This window comes from Somniosus microcephalus, chromosome 12 (assembly GCF_052327205.1).
Source record: "Somniosus microcephalus isolate GS21.2 chromosome 12, FLI_Smic_1.0, whole genome shotgun sequence".
NCBI lineage: Eukaryota > Metazoa > Chordata > Chondrichthyes > Squaliformes > Somniosidae > Somniosus > Somniosus microcephalus.
Genome location: NC_140998.1, coordinates 192,768,653 through 192,792,033, shown reverse-complemented (window position 1 = coordinate 192,792,033; position 23,381 = coordinate 192,768,653). Strand labels below are relative to the sequence as shown.

At 47.9% G+C, this 23,381-nt stretch overlaps 1 protein-coding gene across 1 annotated transcript; it reads right to left on the bottom strand.

The window, feature by feature from the left end:
• Positions 1–9,029: 9,029 nt before the first annotated feature.
• Positions 9,030–17,310, bottom strand: LOC147109819 (putative G protein-coupled receptor 139). Its single transcript, XM_086003893.1, has 2 exons — positions 17,241–17,310; positions 9,030–10,414 (listed from the first exon to the last, which is right to left on the bottom strand). Exons 1-2 carry the CDS (start codon positions 17,308–17,310, stop codon positions 9,510–9,512), a joined length of 975 nt encoding a protein of 324 aa, XP_085860019.1. The 3' UTR covers positions 9,030–9,509.
• Between the last annotated feature and the right edge of the window lie 6,071 nt (positions 17,311–23,381).

Below are 23,381 nucleotides of genomic sequence, written 5' to 3'. Positions count from 1 at the left end.
GGGCATTCAAAATGGCCGCCAGACCCCGTGACCAACTTATTGGGACACTTTAAAATGGTTCCTGCAGTCCTCAGACAGCTTTGTGGATTCAGCCCACAGTAAGTTCTGGAAGCCATTTCTGAGAGAATGAAACCAGACACCCACATATACATATAGATTGGATGCAGAGCCAGTCAAGATCGGCCTGTAGATAAAGGCCATCTAAATGTTTACCCAGACAAAAGGGAACAGTTTCATATTCATGAGAAGAGCATCAAGGACCCGTTAAGGATATCACCGGGACATTAAAAACAATGAAGGTTATTCCAGACCAGAGATGGCCCTTTACCGGCCATCCCAAAGTATTTTAAAATATATTAACTACCCCGCTGTGCAATAAGCCCGCCAAAAGTTAAACAAAGACTAACCTGATTTGGGCAGGAGAACGAGGCTTCTCCTGAGAAGTATATCTGGGGAACCCGGGGGTAGAAAAAAAGACAGTCATCGTGGTGCTACCATCATATCGGTGGCGTCATTGCTAGAAGGAGAAGAAGACGGTTCGAGCCAGCATCCCGCCCCGGGGTAAAACATCGGGAGATCATCGACGAACCCCGGGCTGTTGACGAAACGGGAGGCCATCGGCCCACTCCGGCTTGGGAGAAGAGACAATGAAAAACTGAAGAAACTATGGGGGCCAGCCCGAGGCTCCTCTGACCGGGGTCAAGCAGACGATCCCCGACCCCGCCGACATCCAGGCCAGCCGGTGTCCAGCCGTCCCCAACCCCCACCTCAAGAGAGCAGTGTGGCGCAGCCCGCAGCGCCCACCATGAGGAGACAGGATGCCTGAAGGGATCAAAACGCAGACCTGTTTTCAAAACCTTACACTTCCTAATTGGATTGGTGAGCATGTTTCTGGCCCTTCATAATCAGATCTAGATAGGTTTAAGGGGGTGGTCATTTAAGGGTATAATTAACATGAGTTGTTGACCCTCGATGTTCCGTGTGTTTTCCCCATTTCATGATGATCTTTGTAGAGTATAATATGCCTGTATTTGCCTTAGTTAGTATTGTGTCGTTATGATTTGTTTGTGTTTTTCCCTCCCATGTACCCTCTTATTTGCTTGCATTCGATTTGTTTTACATTATGCAATAAAATTCCATTTCGTTTCATCAAACTTGGTCTATAAGAGTTTTCTCTACATTGTAGTTCCTGCCCCAAAGTCCAGAGTACAGAATCTAAGGGACGAGTGGGTCGAACCACTCACGGTTTTACTGTGCAAGAGAGAGAGGCCTCTAGAGAGAGAAACCTCTGTGATCTAAAACCCCTTACAGATGGCTAGGTCACAGCCGAGGGGTCCGTCTGGTTTCATGCCCGGTTTGCTTTCTAGCGGTTTGATACAATGAAGTGGCTTTCTCTGCAGTTAAGAGTCGACCACGTTAGTGAGGAACTGGAGTCACAGAGAGGCCAGATGGGGTAAGGACGGCAGGTTTCCTTTCCTAAAGGGTATTAGTGAACTAGTTGAGTTTTTACAGCAATCCCACAGCTTCATGGCCACTCTTACTGATAGTTCAAGAAGTTTTAAAACTGAATTCAGAGTCACAAACTGCCGTGGTGAGATTGGGACGGTTGTTCCTGGGTTTATTAGTGCAGCCTTTCGATTACTAGTCCAGTAACAGAGCCACTGCATTATTGCACTCGACTCCATCCATTTGGCTGACTTAATATGAGCTTGTTTGGGCAAATCATAACTGCGACATTAATGCATCTTGAGCTTTGTGCAAATTTAATTGACATCAAATTGATCGCGGCAGTTTTACTAAATGCCATAGATTACACATGAAGGAAGGAAAAGAGAAAAACGAGTTTAAATAATTACAGATTTACAGTTAGAGGAGCATGTCATGTTTGGTGTCGATGTGATTTAAATCAGTTTGTAGTCAGTTCGGTGCAGTGTTTCTCTGAATTTGCTCATTAACAGCAAGTGCTGTGTGAAACCCCTTACTCTCTAAACGACTAGCGCTGTAATCGGCTCTGTCCTCTTTCGAGGAGACAGTTCTGCAGGGTGCTCGCTCTGATTAACCCTTTACTACTATAGGCACCATGGCCTAGAAATTCAGTTGGCTGCGCCAGCCGTTAGCGCCTTAGGAGGAGAAGATCTCGAGCGCTAGGCGCTTAGCGCCCGGGTGCAGCGCGATCTGCGCCTCGCCCCAACTTCAGTAGACATTTAGCGCCGGCGCAAAGTCTTTGCGTGCGCTCAGCTGCGCGCGCAGATCATGACGTCATTTCGTCGTGCAACGCCCTTTGTGCGCCCGGAACCAGAACTTCACTCGCGCCGCCCCACTGTGCGCCGGGCGGCCCTAACGACTGTGAAGTGGAACGGTACACAGCCGAGGTGGGCCGCGGGGAGCGCAAATTAAAGGGCACTTACCCTGCACTATAAAGGGCAGCCATTTTGCAGCATTCACTCTTGTGCAACGGATTTTTGGAGAGAGACCAAGGAAGAGAGCTTACTGCTTTGGCCCAACACTAGGACAGGTATTTTTGGCTTCAGGCCAGAGCTTTGCAATTATCTTTGCCTTCATTGAGATCTCAGTGTTTGCCAGCATATTATGGGGGCTGCATTGGGTGCCAACGCTGAGTTTCAGCCTTATGTCGGAAGGGCTTACAGACGCCGTGAGAGAGTGGCAGCCCTGGCTAGACGCAGAGGGGGCAACAGGCATCGCCAAGTGAGGCCTTACCCACCCAGGGTATACCGCCAGCAGTTCTCCTATCTCAACATGTCTGCCACGCAGTGTGTTAGGAGGCTGCGATTCAGAAGGGAGGTGGTTGCAGAGATCTGCCAGCTGCTTCACAGAGATCTGCGTCCACAGCTGATGCGCAGGACGTCTCTGTCGGTGGCAGTGAAGGTGATGCTGGCTCTCAACTTCTATGCCACCGGCTCCTTCCAATCTGCTGCTGGGGACATCGCTAACATCTCCCAGTTCGCCGTGCATTGCTGCATTCGCCAGGTGACCAATGCCCTTTTCAGAAGGAGACGTCAATTCATCTCCTTCCCCATGACCCTGGACAAGCAGCAGCAGCGTGCAGTGGGATTTGCAAGAATAGCGGGCTTCCCCATGGTGCAGGGCGCCATTGACTGCACGCATGTGGCTTTGCGGGCACCTCTGGAGCATGCCGAGGATTACCGCAACCGGAAGGGCTACCATTCCCTCAACGTACAGCTGATGTGTGACCACAGGCAGCGCATCCTAGCTGTCAATGCCTGCTTTCCAGGCAGCAGCCACGATGCCTTTATCCTGCGACAGACAACTGTGGCTGACATGTTCCAGGCACAGCCTCACCCAAGAGGATGGCTTATCGGGGACAAAGGCTATCCTTTGTGTAACTGGCTCATGACCCCGCTCCGCGCGCCCACGACCCCTGCTGAAGAGGCATACAACGAGAGCCATCAAGCGACCAGGAACCTCATCGAACAAACATTCGGCGTCCTGAAGCAACGGTTCCGCTGTCTGGATCACTCCGGGGGAGCCCTCCAGTATTCGCAGGAGCGAGTCTCCCAATTCGTCGTCTTTTGCTGCATGCTGCACAACCTGGCTATCCACAGGACTCAGGCACTGCCACCTCACGTTGGACCACCACCTCAGGAGGAGGAGCAGGAGGAGCATGAGGAGGAGGAGGACGAGGAGTACCAGCCCAGGAGGGAGGCAGAAGGTCCAAGGGCCGCCCGTCAGCGGCTTATTGAACGTCACTTCTAGGCCCCCTGTCAGGGAATGGCTTGTGCCAATGAAAGAACATGATTGCAGCCGCTCCGCAAGCCCTCAGCCGGTTAAGGCAACAAACACTTCAAAGATCAAACATGGACAATGTGAATAAATAAAATGGTTTATTGTACAAACTCAGGGCCCTTCCCACATGAAAACCAAAAACACACGAAACCCCCAAAAAACACTCACACACATGACTCACTCCCACAACCTGGGGAGGATTAACATAAGATGTAAACAAAAATGGCCTTCATCCTCGGCCTTCACAAAACACCCATTCCAAAAAACACAACATTTGGACACACCCTCTACTTTGTGTCCCGCGAGGGCGATGCCTTCTGCAAACTTTGGCGGCCCCTGCACGCCCTGCTGCTCCTCCTCAAAGTGAGGCCAGTGGCTGCTGCAAGGCTGGGGGAAGGCTCCTGAGGGGCACATGTCGTGACGGCAGATGCCCTTGGGGGTCGGCCTAGATGAGGTCTGGCCCTCGAGGGGCCGGCTGGTGAATGCTGCAGCTGTGGCTGGCCAGCATCAGTCGCTGCAGCAGCACGTGGCAGCTCCACTGGGGGAGTGGCAGTGGCGGCTGGAGGAATGGGGGCAAGCTGGCGGATGGCAGGCACTCGCTGGTCGCCTGAGACACTGGCACTCGCCCGGGCCAGCACTGCAGCATGCGCAGCAATCTGCCGAGGGACAGACCGCTGTGCTGCTGCAGCGCGCCGGGTGCCCTGGCGACGCCGGGCTGACACAGCAAGTGTGGTAGCAGTGAGTGCCCGTGTTGCCATGTTCTGTGACCGCATCAGAGCAGCCAGTGACTGCACGGCACCACTGATCACCTGGCCAGTCGCTGCCAGAGAGGCCCCGAATTCGGTCACACTCCGAGACAGGGACTCGATGGCCTCAGGCATCCGTGCCACTACCCCCATGAGCTCCGTGTGCCGGCGCTCCGAGTCCGCGGACAGGTCCTCGAGGCGGCGCACCTCCTCGGCGTTGAGCGTCTCCGGACTGGAGGCCGGACTCTCCCTGTGGGGAGAAGGCCGCCGAACTGCCCGACCCTTCCTGCGTTGCTGGACGCCGCTGGGCCCAGCAATTGGACTCCCCTCCGACCCTTCCCCCCTCTGGGGAGAAGGCCGCTGAGCTTCCACCCCCTTCCCACATTTCTGCAGGCCGCTGGTCCCAGGAGCTACACTCCCCTCCGACACTTCCCCCACGCTCCCCTCCAGGGAAGACATCTCCCCTACATTGGCATGGCTTGCCGCGGCTGAGGGTTCCCCTGATGGGCCGCCTTCCTCTTGCTCCTCCTCCTCCTCCTCTTCTGAGGGGCTGTCACTGGCAACTTCAGGGACCTCCTCCTCACCATCTGAAAGCAGGAAGGCACAAGAGTAGCTTTAGAGCGAGGAGAGGGCGTCAGCGAGGGATGCATGAGTGGTGGCATTCAGCGCATTGGTCGGACAGTGGCAAAGGATGTAGATCTGATGCGCAAGTGGGACGAGAGAGGTCCAAAAGGTGATGTCCTTACCATTGGTGCCCAGAACAGGGTCGGCATCTCCAGATGCAACGGGGCCAATCACCCGGGCACCCATGATGCGCTCCACGCGCTGTTGCAGCTCGGTGAGCGGCTGGATCTGGGGTCCGTCTCCCCCGGTCTCAGTCCAGCTCCTCTTATTATTGGCCAGCTTGGCCTGCAAGAGAAAGGACGGCCTCTAAGTACAGTGTGTAGCCCTGATCTTGTGTGCACTGCCTCCCATGGTGGAATAGCCTGGCCAGTGTGTAGCCCTGATCTTGTGTGCACTGCCTCCCATGGTCGAATAGCCTGGCCAGTGTGTTAAGTGCAGAATGTGCAATTGATGTTCATGACTGTCCCATAGCTGCTGCATGAGGGCTGGCCATTAGGGCTTTCAGGTCCCTTTGCCCATAATGTGAGGTGCACATGCAAGGATGAGGAGGACACTGGAAAGGGTATTCACCCTGACAATTCTGGCGAGGTCATTTAGCTTTTTGCGGCATTGTACAGCGCTCCTGGGGACCTCATTGTTGGATGTCACCCTGGTGGCGGCATGCCTCCAGGCTTTCCGGTAGACGCGGGCTGCCTGCTTCCTGCCATTGTCCAGAAACAAAATATGGCATCTCTTCTCCACGGCGCTAACCAGCACCCTCAGATCATGCTCTGAGAAGCGCTGCGCTCGTTCACGGGCCTTCTCCATACTTTGAGGCGCTATTTGGGTCCAGCAGCAGTGTTCAGGCCTAGCTGGAGGGCTCCAGTGTCCAAGGCGTGGCAGCAGACCAACTCGACCATTCCCCCTTAAGAGCTGGCTGGCGCCAGGGTGTCTGCTGTCAATCAAGAAATGGCCGCACCTGCGCTGCGCCCGGCCTCGGCGGTATCGCTCAGCACCTCCGGCTTAGCGCCTAAAGAGACCCGTGCATCGCCAGTTTTAGCGCTCGAGCAAACTCTTAGGGCGAAGCTAATGAATATCGGCGAAGTGGCCTCGAATTTGCGCCGGGCGCAAACTTTAGCGGCCGCCCGACTTTACCGCCCCAAAAGTGGCTATAATGAATTTCTAGGCCCATGTTTCTAATACATTCCCCCAGTTATCATTATATTATTAGATAAGATAGTCACTAATAAATCAAACAAAGAATTCAGGCAAAACTTCTTTACCCAGAAAGTGGTCAGAATGTGGAATTTCCTCCCACGAGGTGGCGAATAGCTTTGCTGCCTTTAAGGGGAAGCTGGATAAGTACATGAGGGAGAAAGGAATCGAAGGTTATGGGGATGGGGTGAGATGAAGTCGGGTGGGAGGTGGATCGTGTGGAGCATAAACACCAGCAACAACCAGTTGGGCCGAATGGCCTGTTTCCGGCCTGTAAATATAATTAAGAATTTAAAATCAGAACTTCAGCTCTGCTTGAATATTTACTCAGTAACTACTTTGATTGATGTGGGACTCAGTGTAAAGGAATCGTGCTTTATTGGAAGTTTCAGTTTCAGGAATTAAGCTGAGTGTATATTTACCAACTAACTGATTTATTTCACCAATTTATGAAATCTATTTTAGAACCGTTATAGTTAGAGACTCAAGCTTTGTTCTACGTTGATGATTTGTTTGTATTCCAGCGACACCACAGGAACACCTTCAAATGTCACGGCGGAGGACATTTTAGCCTCTTTGTGACAGCCAGTGGCTCAGTGGGTAGCACCCTCGCCTCTGAGTCAGAAGGTTGTGGGTTCAAGTCCCACTCCAGAGACTTGAGCACAAACAATCTAGGCTGTCACTCCCAGTGCAGTACTGAGGGCGTGCTGCACTGTCGGAGGGGCAGTGCTGAGGGTGTGCTGCACTGTCGGAGGGGCAGTACTGAAGGAGCGCTGCACTGTCGGAGGGGTAGTACTGAGTGAGTGCTGCACTGTCGGAGGGGCAGTACTGAGGGAGCATCGCACTGTCGGAGGGGCAGTACTGAGTGAGTGCTGTACTGTTGGAGGGGCAGTACTGAGGGAGTGCTGCATTATCGGAGGGGCAGTACTGAAGGAGTGCTACACTGCTGGAGGTGCCGTCTTTCAGATGAGACTTTAAACCTGCTTTCTCAGGTGGACATAAAAGATCCTGCGGCACTATTTCGAAGAAGAGCAGGGGAGTTCTCCCTGGTCCCCTGGCCAATATTAATCCCTCAATCAACATCACTAAAACAGATTATTTGGTTATTATCACATTGCTATTTGTGGGAGCTTGCTGTGTGCAAATTGGCTGCCATGTTTCCTACATTACAACAGTAACTACACTTCAAAAAGTACTTCATTGGCTATAAGTGCTTTGGGACTACTGGTGGTCGTGAAAGGCACTATATAAATGCAAGTCTTTCTTTTTTTCATTTCTCAAAAGTCCAGTTCAACACATTCAAAGGCCGTTGTCACCCACCATGTTTCTGCAGAGTAGACGCCCATGCCTAGACCTGGTGGCTGCTATTCATGTTCTATCAGGCAAAGGTCACTCCACCCTCCCCTTTCAGTCTGAGCACTTCAAAGCAGATTACTGTGTGAGGGGAGGGAGGGGCGGGGAGTGGGGGAGAAACATAGTGAATTTATTTTACAATTCCCAATGAACACACCAGCACACCAGTAGTGACTGTGTTGTGAAAAGACTAAGGGGGAAAAATTCAGTATCGCCCCGTTTGGGGCGCTATTATCGGCCATGTGCAAAGTTTAGCACCTGGCGCTAATCATCGCCTCCGACTGCAAACTTGGCTTTTATCGCCCCTGGAGGTGATTGGAGCGCTATATCAGGCGCTTCACACCTGTCTTAAGGTGCAAAGGCCAAGGAGCGAGGTGCTACCTCAGAGCGCTGGCGAAGCTCATGTGATGTCAGTCAGCAATGGAACACAGACACACTGGCGCTGGCCAGTTCTTAAAGGGGAGTGTTAAGTCTGTGTGTTATAATGAGAATTACTACACAGACCACAAGAGTAAACTTTAACAGGGCTTTACTAGTCGAAGGTCAGGGCTGAACTGCCCAATAAATCATTACACAGCACTTATATACCGGTGTGGTCACCACCGGTATTACAGTATACAGCAGCCAAGATAAAGTAGTGCATCTCTTAAAATAGTTCTCTTAAAGGTGGAACGGTTACATACACCACAGGGAGTTCTGACGAAAGGTCATCGACCTGAAACGTTAACTCTGTTTCTCTCTTCACAGATGCTGCTTGGCCTGCTGAGTTTCTCCAGCATTTTCTGTTTTTATCTTAAAGGGGAGGGTTGATCTTGCTCTCCATCCACATCCTGCTCATTGCAGCCTTGAATCTCAGCCTGGAGAGATCTGTACATCAAATCTGCTGGAAAGAACAATGGAGAGACCCAGGGAAAGAGCTCAGAGTGCAGCCCCCAAGTCTCTTCTAAATCGATACAAGGAAGGGCAAATCAAAATAAACCTGCAAAGTGCTGCTCAGCACCCAAAACTCCTTCATGCAGCGTTGAATCTCTCCAGATGTCTCTCTTTCTCTCAGAATGCATGGTGCAAAAATGTCACCAACAAAAAAAGGCAGGAAGTGGTCACCTTTAAATAGCGCTCCCCCAGTCCCTTCCTGACTGCAAAATGCTCCGCTCAACCTGTCATTGCTAGCAGCAGGCGGTAAGGCAGGGGGCGCCACTCAATATCTGGTCCGGGGCACTACCGGGGTGTTGCGCACTCGACTGATGTCACGATCTGCCAGCACAGGAGATCGTGGCGGTAGTGTTTAGCGCCGCCGCAAAATGTCTAGTTAATTTCGTGAGTGGCGCAAACATCGCCGCGCCCAGGCGCTAGTTGCTTTGCGCCCCATTAGCGCCCTCTTAAGGCGCTAACGGGAGGCACAAACAAATGAATTTTCCCCCCTAAACCGGCACATTTCGGTGTAGAAATTCTCCCGGGCAGTAGCGTAAAGCGGGAGCTGTTTCCTCGGCCGGCGATTATCCGCCTCTTCCGATATTCAGTTCCATTCCAGTCAATTGCATTGAATATCAGGCGGGGCGTATCAGCCAATCCGAGACCTTTCTGCCCCGTCTTGTTGGGCCAAAACAGGATTACTTAGTACACATACCAAACAAATTTGTGTTGAACAAGGGACAATCAACTCCAGCAATGGGTACTGTAAGAACACAGAGGTCTCTCAGGAGGTACAGAGTCTACTGGACAAACAATAGGGAGAGAACCACCAGCTTTAAAAGGCAGCTGCTGATTCTCTGTCGCCCAAAACCATTTCTCCCCAATAGGTGATGTACTGAATTCCAAAAAGGAATGTTAGCGTTTAACTAATTTAAACAAGAGTACAAACGGATATTTCACTGAGTGTTTGAACTCCTCTCTGAACTTGGTCTGGATCACTGCATAAATACACGTGTTTGTGCAGCAACTCAACAGGAGAAGCATATACCCGGCTTCTTGAAGGATATAGAGAGGATCATTGGATCCTGTGTAATTGTAAGAGTTTGTGATTCGGAAATATAAGTAATGAACAGTAAAGGTCAACCACAAGAGTACGAAATTTCCGGATAGAGTAAGAAGTAAAATGATGGATTTCCTTCGATTCTCCATCTCGGGATCATTCTCATCTTCACCGTATTTCTTGCCCCGGAGAGCCCTGCGGACTCTATTGGCCACTAAAATAGATCTCACGGTGAGTGCATTCAGCAGCAAAATCAAAATCAATGGCACAAACGGGGTTAAAATATGGGTCAGGTACGAAAATGCTTTCCACGGAGGTGTTGTGTAAAAGCTAGATTTGAAGTTACAGTACCAGGGTACATTGTTAATGAAAAACAGAGGTTCTAATGAAAAGTACCAGGGGATGTTCCGCAAACAGCTCAGTGCAAACACCGTTCCCACAACGCCACTTGCTGTTTGCTTGGTGCAATATTGGGTTTTCAGCTTCTGGCAGCAAATCGCCACATATCGATCGAAGGTGAACGCCACCGTTAACCAGACAGAACTGTCTTTGGCGGCATAAACCAGTGCAGTTTTCAGAGCGCACACTGGGGTAATGGACAGGAAGCTGGATGGAAGATAAACCGCGATTATTCGATTCAACAACACGCTAGTGAGGACCACCAGTAGATCCGCCACAGCCATAGCCACCAGGTAGCAGGTGATGCATTTGGAGAGGCCGCATTTCCCTCTGGATAGGATCGCAATCGCCATTATGTTACCTGTCAAAAAAAGGAGCATTTGAAATCAATAACTGGTCCGACTCCCAGGAAAAGTATCAGTTTCGGGGGATTTTGTGCAGATTTTAGCGGGTTGAAATTTGCCTTGGGCGATAACGCCAAACGGGTGGAACGGCCTGGGCTGTCTGTTATACGCCCCACCTGATATTCAGTTCAGTCTTGAACAATATCGTCTGTAGGGCAGTAGGGGAGCCGTAGGGTGCAGGGTTGGTCCATGCGATACCGCCTTAAATGAAAATCTACCCCAAGACCTTTGTTTACATTCAGCAATGAATAATAATCTATTTGCGCTCACCAATGTTTCCGAGTGACGTCCAGTTTCAAAATAAAATGTCAATAATTAATAATAAAGAAACACAAGAACGGAATGACAAATATGAAGCAAAATTCAAAATGAATCAGAATGTGGCGTAGGAATGTACAGAAATCAATTTTAAAACACACGGAAATAAGATGAAAAAGTTAAGCTAACTTAATAAAGAACTGATTCGAATCCTCCAATGACGCAGTCGCTCTAACACAATCAAAATGAATCAAGCACATGTATATTAGAAAAATATATAAAAGATAAGAGTGATCACTGTCAGGTCAATAAACGGAATCAAAGAGAGAAAAAAGACTTGAATTTCTATAGCGCCTTTCACAACCTTAGGGCGTCCCAAAGCGCTTTACAGTCAATAAAGTTTTTTTGAAGTGTAGTCGCTGTTGTAGGAAACACGGCAGCCAAATTGCGCACAGCAAGCTCCCACAAACAGCAATGTGATAATGACCAGATCATCTGTTTTATTCATGTTGATTGAAGGATGAATATTGGCCCCAGGACACCGGGGAAAATTCCCCTGCTCTTCTTTGAAAATAGCGCCATGGGATCTTTTATGTCCACCTGAGAGGGCAGATGGGGGCCTCGGTTTAATGTCTCATCTGAAAGACGGCACCTCCGACAGTGCAGCACTCCCTCAGCACTGCACTGGAGTGTCAGCCTAGATATTTGTGCTCAAGTCTCTAGAATGACTTTAACCAACAACCTTCAAACTCAGGGGCGAGAGTCGGACCAACTTAGCCACGACTTACACTTCGAATCAAATAAAACATTGCACGGAATGTCGGTGTAAAAAAGAATGTATAACAGACACTGAGCCACAAGGAGAGGAGAGATGTTCCACAGGGTAGGCAGTGTTCGGTGAGACAAACTGTGTGGATTCAGATCCTGATGCAGAAAGGATGCTCCACCTTGGAAGGAGCCAGAAAGATAATGGCCCAGAAATTCGGGTCGGAGGCTTCCCGCGGGTGCAAGCCTCCGACATGCACTTACCTAGCGCGCTGGCCGTTGAGCTGTGAGCCCCTGTGGGATTCTGATCCTGGGCCTCCTCCAACTGCCGGCGCACAGTGCTTGTGTATCCCAGGGGCGCAGTTAGTTCGATGCGTCCCCTGGGATCACATGGGCCATGGGCAGCCAATGGTAGCAGGGAATGCTTCATTCATAAGTTTGACAGGAAGGGCTGTCAAACCTATAAATACTATAAGCCCCAAAACATCACTAAAACCTCAAATAATTTTTTTTTTAAATCACATTTTTAAAATAAACTATAAATGACATGAAATAACTATTTTAAACAATTATTTAAATTTTTGAAAAAATTTATTACATTTTCTAACGGGGCTAAAAATAAACTTACCTTTCTTTAAAGTATTTAAAAATAATAAACCTGTGGAAAAAAGTTTTAATTTTAATTAATTCACCACTTACCTTGTTAAAAGCAGGCCTTGCGACGGCTTTTTACATGTCTAACTTCTGGATACTTACCTTCCCGGAGAAACCTGGGAAAAAAACGTAAGTTTGATGCGCACGCGCTGCCTTTCCGACGCACGCGTTCGACTTCTGAACCCCTTCTTTCAGGGGAACGGAAGTGCCAGTTTCCCGCACAAGCGCAGTGTGTGCACGAAACCGGCACTTCCATTGGGCTTACGGATGAGTACCCCATGCGTACTCACCCGTGGAGACCCGAATTTCTGGGCCATTGTCATGAGGAAGGGGTCAGACCCATTCTCAATACCGGAATGGGTCTCCTACCTGATGGATACATCTGTGTGGAATGGGTTGAGACAGGTTTTGGTTTAGGAAATGACAGGCGCAGGGAGCCTTGAAAAATCTGGACACGGCCCTTTGGAGTGAAGTCAAAGGAGCTATTTTAGGAATAGCTAGATGAAGAAAGACCAATGTCCATTTAGACCTTCTCCTGCCATTCTGGGAGTCCCATGTTGCTGCGATAATGGAGCTTTAGACTTAGCTTAATTGGGTCGATTAGGCTTATATTCACTAGAGTTTAGAAGAATGAGAGGGGATCTCATTGAAACTTATAAAATTCTAACAGGACTAGACAGACTAGATGCAGGAAGGATGCTCCCAATGGTTGGGGAGTCCAGAACCAGGGGTCACAGTCTAAGGATAAGGGGTAAGCAATTTAGGACTGAGATGAGGAGGAATTTCTTCACCCAGAGAGTGGTGAACCTGTGGAATTCTCTACCACAGAAGGCAGTTGAGGCCAATTCATTAAATATATTCAAGAAGGAGTTAGATATATTTCTTAAGGCTAAGGGGATCAAGGAATATGTGGAGAAAGCGGGGACAGGGTACTGAATTTGGATGATCAGCCATGATCGCATTGAATGGCGGAGCAGGCTCGAGGGGCCGAATGGCCTACTCCTGCTCCTATCTTCTATGTTTCTATGTTTCTATATTCTACAACAGTCCCAGACATGAGGCGAGAGAAATGCCAGTGGAGGAGAGCTTTGGGAATCATAGGTCCAAAGTCACCAGTTCATCCCAAGCATGTTACACTCACCCCACGTCATGTCTCAAATTACTCATAAACTGCATCCCAACGCGTTATTTTCTGAAAGAAATCCACCGAATTCGCATTTAACTGACTCGATGCTATCTGCTTTCACCATCTCCCCAGGGGGCCTGTTCTGTAGATTGACCACTCGATCACTGAAGTAATTTTTCGGCAGATTAGCTTTGAATTTACTCGTTCAATCAGAGGCGGTGCAGGGACAGAGGAACCGATGGAGTGTTATGTAGAATGCTGCGCGCAAAGCAAGCCACAACTGACATAAACAGTCAACGAGGGGGAATAGCAAGGACTGAGAATAATCCATGCATTAGTAAAACATAGTTCCATTCAGAATAGTAACTATTCAATTACTAATTAAATATTATCAGGAAATGAATGCAGTATCAGAAAATGCAGCGCTTAATTTCAGAGGGAATCTTCCTGGGAGTAATGCATTGTGAGGTCAAGTCAATAATGTTGGTGTCATACAAAAAGAAAATACTGCAGATGCTGGAAATCTGAAATAAAAGCAGAAAATGCTGGAGATACTGAGCAGGTCAGGCAGCATCTGTGAAGAGAGAAACAGAGTTAACGTTTCAGGTCGATGACCTTTCGTCAGAACTGAATGTTGGTGTCATTCTGTTCTGCAAACATGAAGTAAAGCTGATTAACATATCAAGCGTTGAGTAGGTGAAGACATTCATTTGTTGCACATTAGTTAACTAGTAACTAAAGTTGAGTAACTAAGTTGATCTTAGGAACATTTCTTCTGATCGCCATGAATCAGGAAGGTTGCAGGAATGGTGAGATTTCCGATACTCATTGTTCCAAATGAAATACTAGAAGCTTTGTGAAGCGATGCGTTTATCATTCTGCTGAAAACATATCCACTCAGTGGAAACATTCCCTGCTCAGTTTAAGCACATTGTGGGTGTTTACTACCCGACGGCATCAGTCATGTACCTGTGTGCCCAATCGCTGAAATTACAAATATCAAGAAGACATATTTCTACCCATGCCATGTTCAAATCTCAGATTGCAAGAAAGCGATTTTCACCATCCTCATAGCCCAGTCAAATTGCTTCCAATGTTACTGCATTATCAGGCAGCACTGCTTTGAAATGCATTGGGATGGTATTTATATTTCACAGAAAATCTCATCAGTTCAGTTGTGTTGGTCCCTTCGGAGTGGCGTGGCAGGAAATACCTATTACGATGTGACTAATATTCATGGATTTGTTTTGGCATCTCTAAGGGCTTATTACACTGATTTGGTACGTAAACTTGAGGTGATCCAAAACTTGGCTGCCCCGTGTCCTAACTCGCACCAAGTCCCGTTCACCCATCTACCCTGTGCTCGCTGACCTACATTGGCTCCCGGTTAAGCAGTGCCTTGACTTCAAAATACCCATCCTCGTTTTCAAATCCCTCCATGGCCTCACCCCTTCCTATCTCTGCAATCTCCTTCAGCCCCACAAATCCTCTGAGATATCTGAGCTCCTCTAATTCTGCCCTCTTGAGCATCCCTGATTATAATCGCTCAACCATTGGTGGCCGTGCCTTCTGTTGCCTTGTCCCTAAGCTCTGGAATTCCCTGTCTAAACCTCTCCGCCTCTCTACCTCTCTTTCTTCCTTTAAGATGCTCCTTAAAACCTACCTCTTTGACCAAGCTTTTGGTCACCTGCCCTAATTTATCTTTATGTGGCACGGGCTCGACGGGCCGAGTGGCCTCCTTCTGTGCTGTAACCATTCTATATTCTAGAAGTGGAATGTTGGAGTTGCTAGTCTTGCTCCCTGTGTGCTGATACCTGCTGGAAAGTAAGTGTGTGGGGACATTGGATGAGGACAGCTTGCGGCTTGGTCGCGATGGCCCCCTCGGTCAAACCTCCTGCTCTCTGATCTTATTCAGGCTCACACAGAAAAGTGAGCCCCTTGACCCAGGGCTGATAGATTCCATGGAAGGGCAGCAGCGTCATATCGAGGAGAAGGAACTATCCACAAATTAAGAAATGTCCTCGCCTTGCACCACTCTGTAAACAATTACACCCCTGCCAGTGGGATGCTAATTGGAATATCTAAAAATACGTGGATATAATGACAGCAATATTAACGCTGTGCTGATAAAAACACTAGGGCCGAACATACTCAATGGGCGCTGCCTGCGGGCACGCCTCCCACCCACGATGCACAGTCAGAAAACCCTATCTAAGTCCATGGGTTGAATATGGCAACTCAGAATCATATCATTTTAGGTCTCACTTTCCCTTGCGCTCATGTTAAATTCAGCTGTAATCTATTCCACCAAATCGCAGCAGGTAAATCTGGAAGTTTGAAATATTTTCCTTTTAGTTCAGTCTATCAAAGGATGTGGATCAATGGCAGCTAAATGGATTTGAGGTAGAGATGAGCCATGATCTGATTGAATGACTGAATCCAGCTCGAGGGGCTGAATGGTCTGCTCAACTTCTCATGTCCATAACTTACTGTCAGACGTAAGACTTTCATGTCAATATCCACACTTTCTCACTGCAAGGCAGCTGTTGATGCTTTAATTACACAAGGGGAGGAGCCTCGATTAAATCAACGGACAGAAGAATCTGGTACGAAAGAGGTTTGTTTGTTTTAGGATGCCCCATAGTCAAAACGAGAGACAGAGGCTCCTGGATCTTACGGAAACTCTTTAATGAAAGCACTATCTTGAATCCAATTCCTTATTTTACGTTCTTAAAAGCACATTTCTCAGATATAACCATTCCCACCTGTCCTCATTATTGACACCGGTGCAATTTAATTAGAATCACAGGATCATAGAAAGTTACAGCACGGAAGGAGGCCATTTTGGCCCATCGTGTCCGCGCCGGCCAACAAAGAGCTATCCAGCCTAATCCCACTTCCCAGCTCTTGGTCCGTAGCCCTGCAGGTTACAGCATCCAGGTACTTTATAAATGTGGTTAGGCTTTCTGCCTCTACCACCCTTTTAGGTAGTGAGTTCCAGACCCCCACAACCATCTGGGTGAAGAAATTTCCCCTCAAGTCCCCTCTAAACCTTCCACCAATTACTTTAAATCTGTGCCCCCTGGTTTTTGACCCCTCCGCTAAGGGAAATAGGTCCTTTCTATCCACTTTATCTAGGCCCCTCATAACTTTATACGCCTCAGTAAGGGCTCCCCTCAGCCTTCTCTGTTCCAAGGAAAACAGACCCAGCCTATCCAGTCTTTCCTCATAGCTAAGATTCTCTACTCCCGGCAACATCCTTGTAAATCTCCTCTGTACCCTCTCTAGTGCAATCACATCTTTCCTGTAATGTGGTGACCAGAACTGCACGCAGTACTCTAGCTGAGGCCTAACTAGTGTTTTATACAGTTGACGCATATCCGCCCTGCTCTTGTATTCTATGCCACGGCTAATAAAGGCAAGCATTCCGTATGCCTTCATAACCACTTTATCTACCTGGCCTGCTACCTTCAGGGACCTGTGGACATGCACTCCAAGGTCCCTTTGTTCCTCTACACTACTCAGTGTCCTACCATTCACTGTGTATTCCCTTTCCTTGTTAGTCCTCCCCAAATGCATTACCTCACACTTCTCCGGATTGAATTCCATTTGCCACTGTTCTGCCCACCTGACCAATTTATTGATATCTTCCTGCAGTCTACAGCTTCTAATGATGTGACCAAAATGTAATGCCTCGGTCTGGATACGAGATTGCAAATCGCTGGGCGAAGCAGAAAAAGCCTGAACCATTTGTCCATATTGGAGGAAGGACAACCTTCATCAAATCAATCGCATAAAATAAACAATATTATGTTACATTTGTTGATTGAACGTAGATTCACAAAATATAAACAAGTACAACAGTACACTGTAACAAGCATAGCAAGACAGGCAGGGTTCCTTATGGGATAGGTAGCAAGACCAATCACCGCTTGAACACTTGTTGGTGTAATGGACAACCTGAGAGTGTAATCACTTACCCAGAATACCCACCACTGCAAGAATAGGATAGCAAGTAGCATAGACCAGACCATTCGCTGGTTCATGCATTTTCAGTCAGAAACGATGGCGTCTGTTCATCCTACACACACCGGTTCTGAAAGGTGCTTTATGAATTAGTCGAAGACTCTCTAATATATACGTGAGGGAAGCCTCGAGTGGCACAATTAGGTAACATCATTAGCGATATTAGTTACAGTTATTTGAACAAACAGACCGTGATAGGTGTGGTCATGTTTTATCCAATGATGTAACCTTATCTATATCAATTTGAACATCTATCCAGGTGTCTACGTATATCTCTACCTATATATCCTTCTATATGTGTGTATGCATGTATATGTATGTATTATATATATATATGTGTGTGTGTGTCTATGTGTGAGCGAGCTAATAGCTTCAAGTGTCCAGTGAAACTCTGTTGGGGTCATGTGCATAATCCATCCAAACAAGATACTCCACCTCTGAGACCGGGCTGAGCTCAGAGTTAAGCAGACCTGCCAAGGTTACACACCTTCGGCCTTAGCTTGAGGTGGCCACGGACAGCTGAGTTGTTAGTTCGCTCTGTAGCTGGGTTGATTAAGAATATGTTCTGTGACTATTCCAGTGCTCTCCTGAGCAGCCACCCACCCTTGCACCCTCCATAAACCTGAGCTCATTCACAGCTCTGCTGCCCTATCCTACCTCGTATCCTGTCCATTCACCCATCACACCATGTACTCGGTGACCTATATTGGCTCCCTTTCCGACAATGCCTCGGTTTTGCCGGCCGTGTCTTCAGCTGCCTGGGCCCTAAGCTCTGGAACCCCCTCCCTAAACCTCTCCGCCTCTCTACCTCTCTCTCCTTCTTTAAGTCGTCCCTGAAAACTTACCTCTTTGAACAAGGTTTCGCTCACCTGTATAATATTTTCCAACGTGGTTGGTGTTAAGTCTGTGTGTTCTAGTTATTGTTAATAAGAATCACTGCACACAGACCACAAGAATAAATTCAACAGGTCTTTACTAGTCGGAGGTCAGGCTGAACTGCCCAATAAATCATTACACAGCACTTATATACCGGTGTGGTCACCACCGGTATTACAGTATACAGCAGCCAAGATAAAGTAGTGCATCTCTTAAAATAGTTCTCTTAAAGGTGGAACGGTTACATACACCACAATCCTCCCTTTTTAGCTTAACAGTATATATTCCCCATTTAACATAACATAATAACATATATACACAACTTTATGTAAAAACAGTTCACAGATTCAGTCTCTGAGGAGGCCTCCTGATCCGAGACGGATAACGCCTTTCAGGGGTCTCTGGTTCTCATTGCTGGGGTGACTCATCTAGTTGATCCCCTATGGATAGGACATCATCATCAGGTATATTCACTTCTGAGGTAGATGCTTCAGGTTCACTAACTTCCTCCACGGTTGTCTCTGTTGTAACCATGGGCTCGACCCTTGTTCTCGATCCCACCAGTTGGTCAGCATGACGTCGCATTATGTTTTCACCAACATCTACCGTGTACATCAGGGGTCCTTGTCTGGCCCGAATTGTTCCAGATTGCCATTTCTCGTTTTTATAGTCCCTGGCTAACACCGGTTGTCCTATTTCAAAACTCCGAGTGGGCTTGTTATTGATATGCTGGAACTGTTTGTTTTCGACTTCCCTCCGCACATTTGGTTTTAACAAGTCCAACCTGGACCGCAACCTCCTGTTATAGAACATCATGGCAGGACTTTGGTTTGTTGTTGCATGGGTGGCGTTTCGATATGCCAGTAGGAAATTGTCCACCTTGTGTTGCAGTGGAACCTGATCTTCGCTCATGGCCTTTATTGCCTTTTTGAACGTCTGTACAAACCTCTCGGCCAGCCCATTCGTAGCTGGATGATATGGGGCAGAGGTATAATGTTTCACCCCATTCTTCTTCAGGAATTTCTGGAATTCCTCTGACACGAACTGTGGTCCGTTGTCTGAACATATTTGCTCTGGCAATCCATTTCTTGCAAATATCGTTCTTAGCACCGCGATCGTCTTCTCCGAGGTAGTGGTAGTCATTTTAATCACTTCTGGCCATTTAGAATGTGCGTCCACCGCAATTAAAAACATGGAGTCCATGAATGGACCAGCAAAGTCAATATGTACACGTTGCCATGGGGTTGAAGGCCATTCCCATGGATGCAGAGGTGCAATTGGAGGTGCATTTTGGACTTTTTGGCACCCTGAGCAGCTTTTCGTCAGATCCTCTATCTGTTGGTCGATACCTGGCCACCACACATAAGCCCTAGCAAGGCTTTTCATCTTGACTCCCCCCAGATGACCTTCATGTAGTTCTTTTAGAACTCTCTCTCTTAACTTAGGAGGGATAATCACCCTTGTTCCATACATCAATGTTCCCTGACAGATGGACAGCTGTTCTCGTCTTGCTGAGAATGCCGGTAACAGTGGATGACCATGGGCTGGCCATCCCTTTACTGTCAATTCGTAGACCTGGGACAGTGTCGGGTCATTCCTAGTCTCCCTTTCAATATTTGCATTGGTGACAGGTGAACATTCAATGATGGTCGAGTGAAATAACTCCACCGGGTCAACCGTCGGTGCCTCCTCCTCAGTAGGTAGTGGCAGGCGCGACAGCCCATCAGCATTACCATGCTGCTTTGTACCTTTGAATTCTATCTGATATTGATGTGCCCCTAGGAAAAGGGACCATCTCTGGAGCCTCTGTGCTGTCATCACCGAAACACCCTTCTTAGGGTTAAAAATGGATACCAACGGCTGGTGGTCTGTCAGCAGTGTAAACTTCTGGCCCTGCAGGTAATGATTAAACTTCTTTACTCCCCACACAAGGCTGAGAGCCTCCCTATCTATCTGAGCATAGTTGCGCTCAGCGGAGGTCAATGATCTGGATACAAATGCGACTGGCCTTTCCAAGCCATTTGGCAACTTGTGTGAGAGTACTGCTCCAATACCATAAGGAGAAGCATCACAAGCTAAACGAATAGGTAGCGTTGGGTTGAAGTGAGCCAACACTTCCTCTGAGGTGATCAATGCCTTGCCTTTGCAAAAGGCCTTCTTACAGTCCTCGCTCCACTTCCATGGTACTTCCTTCTGCAAAAGAGCGTTCAGCGGGTGCAGCACCGTGGATAGATTTGGCAGAAACTTATGGTAATAGTTAATCAACCCTAGGAACGACCTCAACTGGGATACATTTTCCGGAGCGGGAGCCTTCACAACAGCTTCGATCTTGTCAGGTGACTTGTGCAGCCCCTCCTGGTCAATGACATGACCACAGTACGAGATCCATTTCTGAAAGAACTCACATTTCTGGCGATTAACTCGAAGTCCATATTCCTTCAATCTGGTGAGCACCAGTTTCAAATTTGCAAGGTGTTCCTCATCGTCATCTCCTGTAATCAGGATATCGTCCAAGTAACATTGAGTGCTTGAAATTCCCTGTAATACCTGCTCCATGGCCCTCTGCCAAATTGCTGGAGCCGAAGCCACTCCAAAAACCAGTCTATTATATCGATACAAGCCTCTGTGCGTGTTGATTGTGAGATACTGGCGCGACTCTTCCTCAACTTCCACCTGTAAGTACGCTTGCGCCAGGTCTATCTTGGTGAAGTGTTTCCCGCCAGACAATGAAGCAAAGATATCCTCAATCCGCGGAAGCGGATATTGCACCGTGTGAAGCACCGGATTAACCGTGATCTTGAAGTCTCCACAGATGCGGACCTTCCCCGGTTCCCCTGGCTTGTTACTCGATGAACGCTTCATGACGGGAACAATGGGCGTGGCCCACTCACTCCAGTCCACCTTAGACAGTACTCCTGAACGTTCTAGCCCTTCCAGCTCAGCTTCCACAGCAGGTCGTATCGCATAAGGTACCGGTCTGGCTTTTAAAAATTTTGGGTTTGCATGTTCTGCAATCTTGATTTTTGCCGTAATTCCTCTCAGTGTTCCCAGTCCCTGTTGGAACACCTCTTTAGCATCATCCAATATTCTGGACAATCGTTCAGGTTTGACATCTTTTTTTCCGGAATCTACCATTATTGCTTTTAGGGAGTGCCAGTCCATATTTATTTTCCTGATCCACTCCCGTCCCAGAAGTGGTGGACCTCCCTCAGGTAGTACATATAAGTCCATTCCTTGGTGTTCTTTGCCCTTGTGTACCACCTTGACTTTTATCTTTCCGATGGGGTATACTCTTTGCCCCATGTATGTCTGCAATACTATCTCCGTATCCCGTAGGGGAATATGTGTGAATAACCTTTTGTAATCTTGCTTATTCATGACCGTCAACGCCGATCCGGTGTCCAATTCCATCTTCACTTGGACTCCTGCTATCTGAAGTGTGACCCAGATAGTTTGTAGGTCAGCTTCCTTACTCACATTGTGAATTCTCAGACTACCCAGTTCCTTGCTGTTGGAGTCTGAATCCGAATTCTGTTCATCCGAACACTTCTCAGCCACCTTATGTACCTTTCTGCACTTTTCCTGCGGTGACTTTTTGTTGCTGGTCTTCTTTCCTGACCGGCATACTTTAGCTATGTGACCAAGCTTGCCACATTTTCTACATTCCTGATTTTTAAACCAGCATTGGTTCTGATCGTGTGTTGTCTTTCCACAACGATAAAATTTTGCTGTACCCAAAGCCATTTGATCTACGCTGAGTACCGCTGCCTTCAGCTGCATTTCCGCAGTGCCTCTCGCTGTGGCTTCGTGCGATGCTGCAATAGTGACAGCCTTATCAAGTGTAAGATCATTCTCTTCAAGCAGCCGCTTTTGTGTTCCTTCTTTCGACAATCCACACACGAATTTGTCTCTCAGTGCCTCTGTCAGTCTTTCCCCAAACTGACAGTATTTCGCTAGCTTACGCAGTTCAATTAAATACTCCACGTTGCTTTCCTCTTTCAGTTGCGTTCTCGCATAAAATTTAAATCATTCCGCTAACATCAGCGGTGTGGGGTTCAAATGATTTCTCAGGACAGCAACAATATTAGCGAAAGCCTGATCCGCCGGTTTAGCTGGTGATAGAAGATGCTTCAATAGCCCGTATGTCTTCGCACCCATTGAGTTTAGTAAGGTTAGTGCTTTATCTTCATCTGATATTTTATTTGCCTTACAATAAATCTCTATGCGTTCTACATACGTGGCCCAATCTTCAACATCGGCATCGAAATCGTTGATGTTACCACGCTTAGGCATCCTTGCAATCTTCCACCACCTGTGGTAGAAGGGATGATCACTGCCTGTTGCTGATGGAAGGCTTCGTGTCAGGATTCTTCCTTGCTCTTCAGACCCGAGTCTTTTCTCAGCAGGATGATGAGGGCGGATGCCTCTTCTCGACGCCCGTTAAACTGCCTTGGATATATCTCTGCCGCAGGGTAAGATCGTCATCGTCGCCACTGTTAAGCCTGTGTGTTCTAGTTATTGTTAATAAGAATCACTGCACACAGACCACAAGAATAAATTCAACAGGTCTTTACTAGTCGAAGGTCAGGCTGAACTGCCCAATACATCATTACACAGCACTTATATACCGGTGTGGTCACCACCGGTATTACAGTATACAGCAGCCAAGATAAAGTGGTGCATCTCTTAAAATAGTTCTCTTAAAGGTGGAACGGTTACATACACCACAGTTGGGTGTCAAATTGTGTTTGATAACATACCTGTGATTTGCTCTGGGATACTTTATTAAGTGACAGGCGCTGTATAAATGCAAGTTGTTGTAATCGTTGTTCTTCAGCTATGTTTCCGATTGTCATGTTTTGCAATTGACCAGGCCGTTCTTTAACTCCAATCTCACTCCATAGACTGAGGGTGAAACTGGTCTTCTGCAAAATCAAAAATGTTCGACAGCAAATCGATGGGCCGATTTACACAGCGCCCCGTTCTCTCTCTGTTCGACAGCGAATCGATGGGCCGATTTACACAGCGCCCCGTCCTCTCTCTGTTCGACAGCGAATCGATGGGCCGATTTACACAGCGCCCCGTCCTCTCTCTGTTCGACAGCGAATCGATGGGCCGATTTACACAGCGCCCCGTTCTCTCTCCATTTGAATTGACTTCAATTTGTAAGGTTACCTTCCGATTGGCTCTTGCCCCCTTCGCGCTTTCGTGGAAGACCA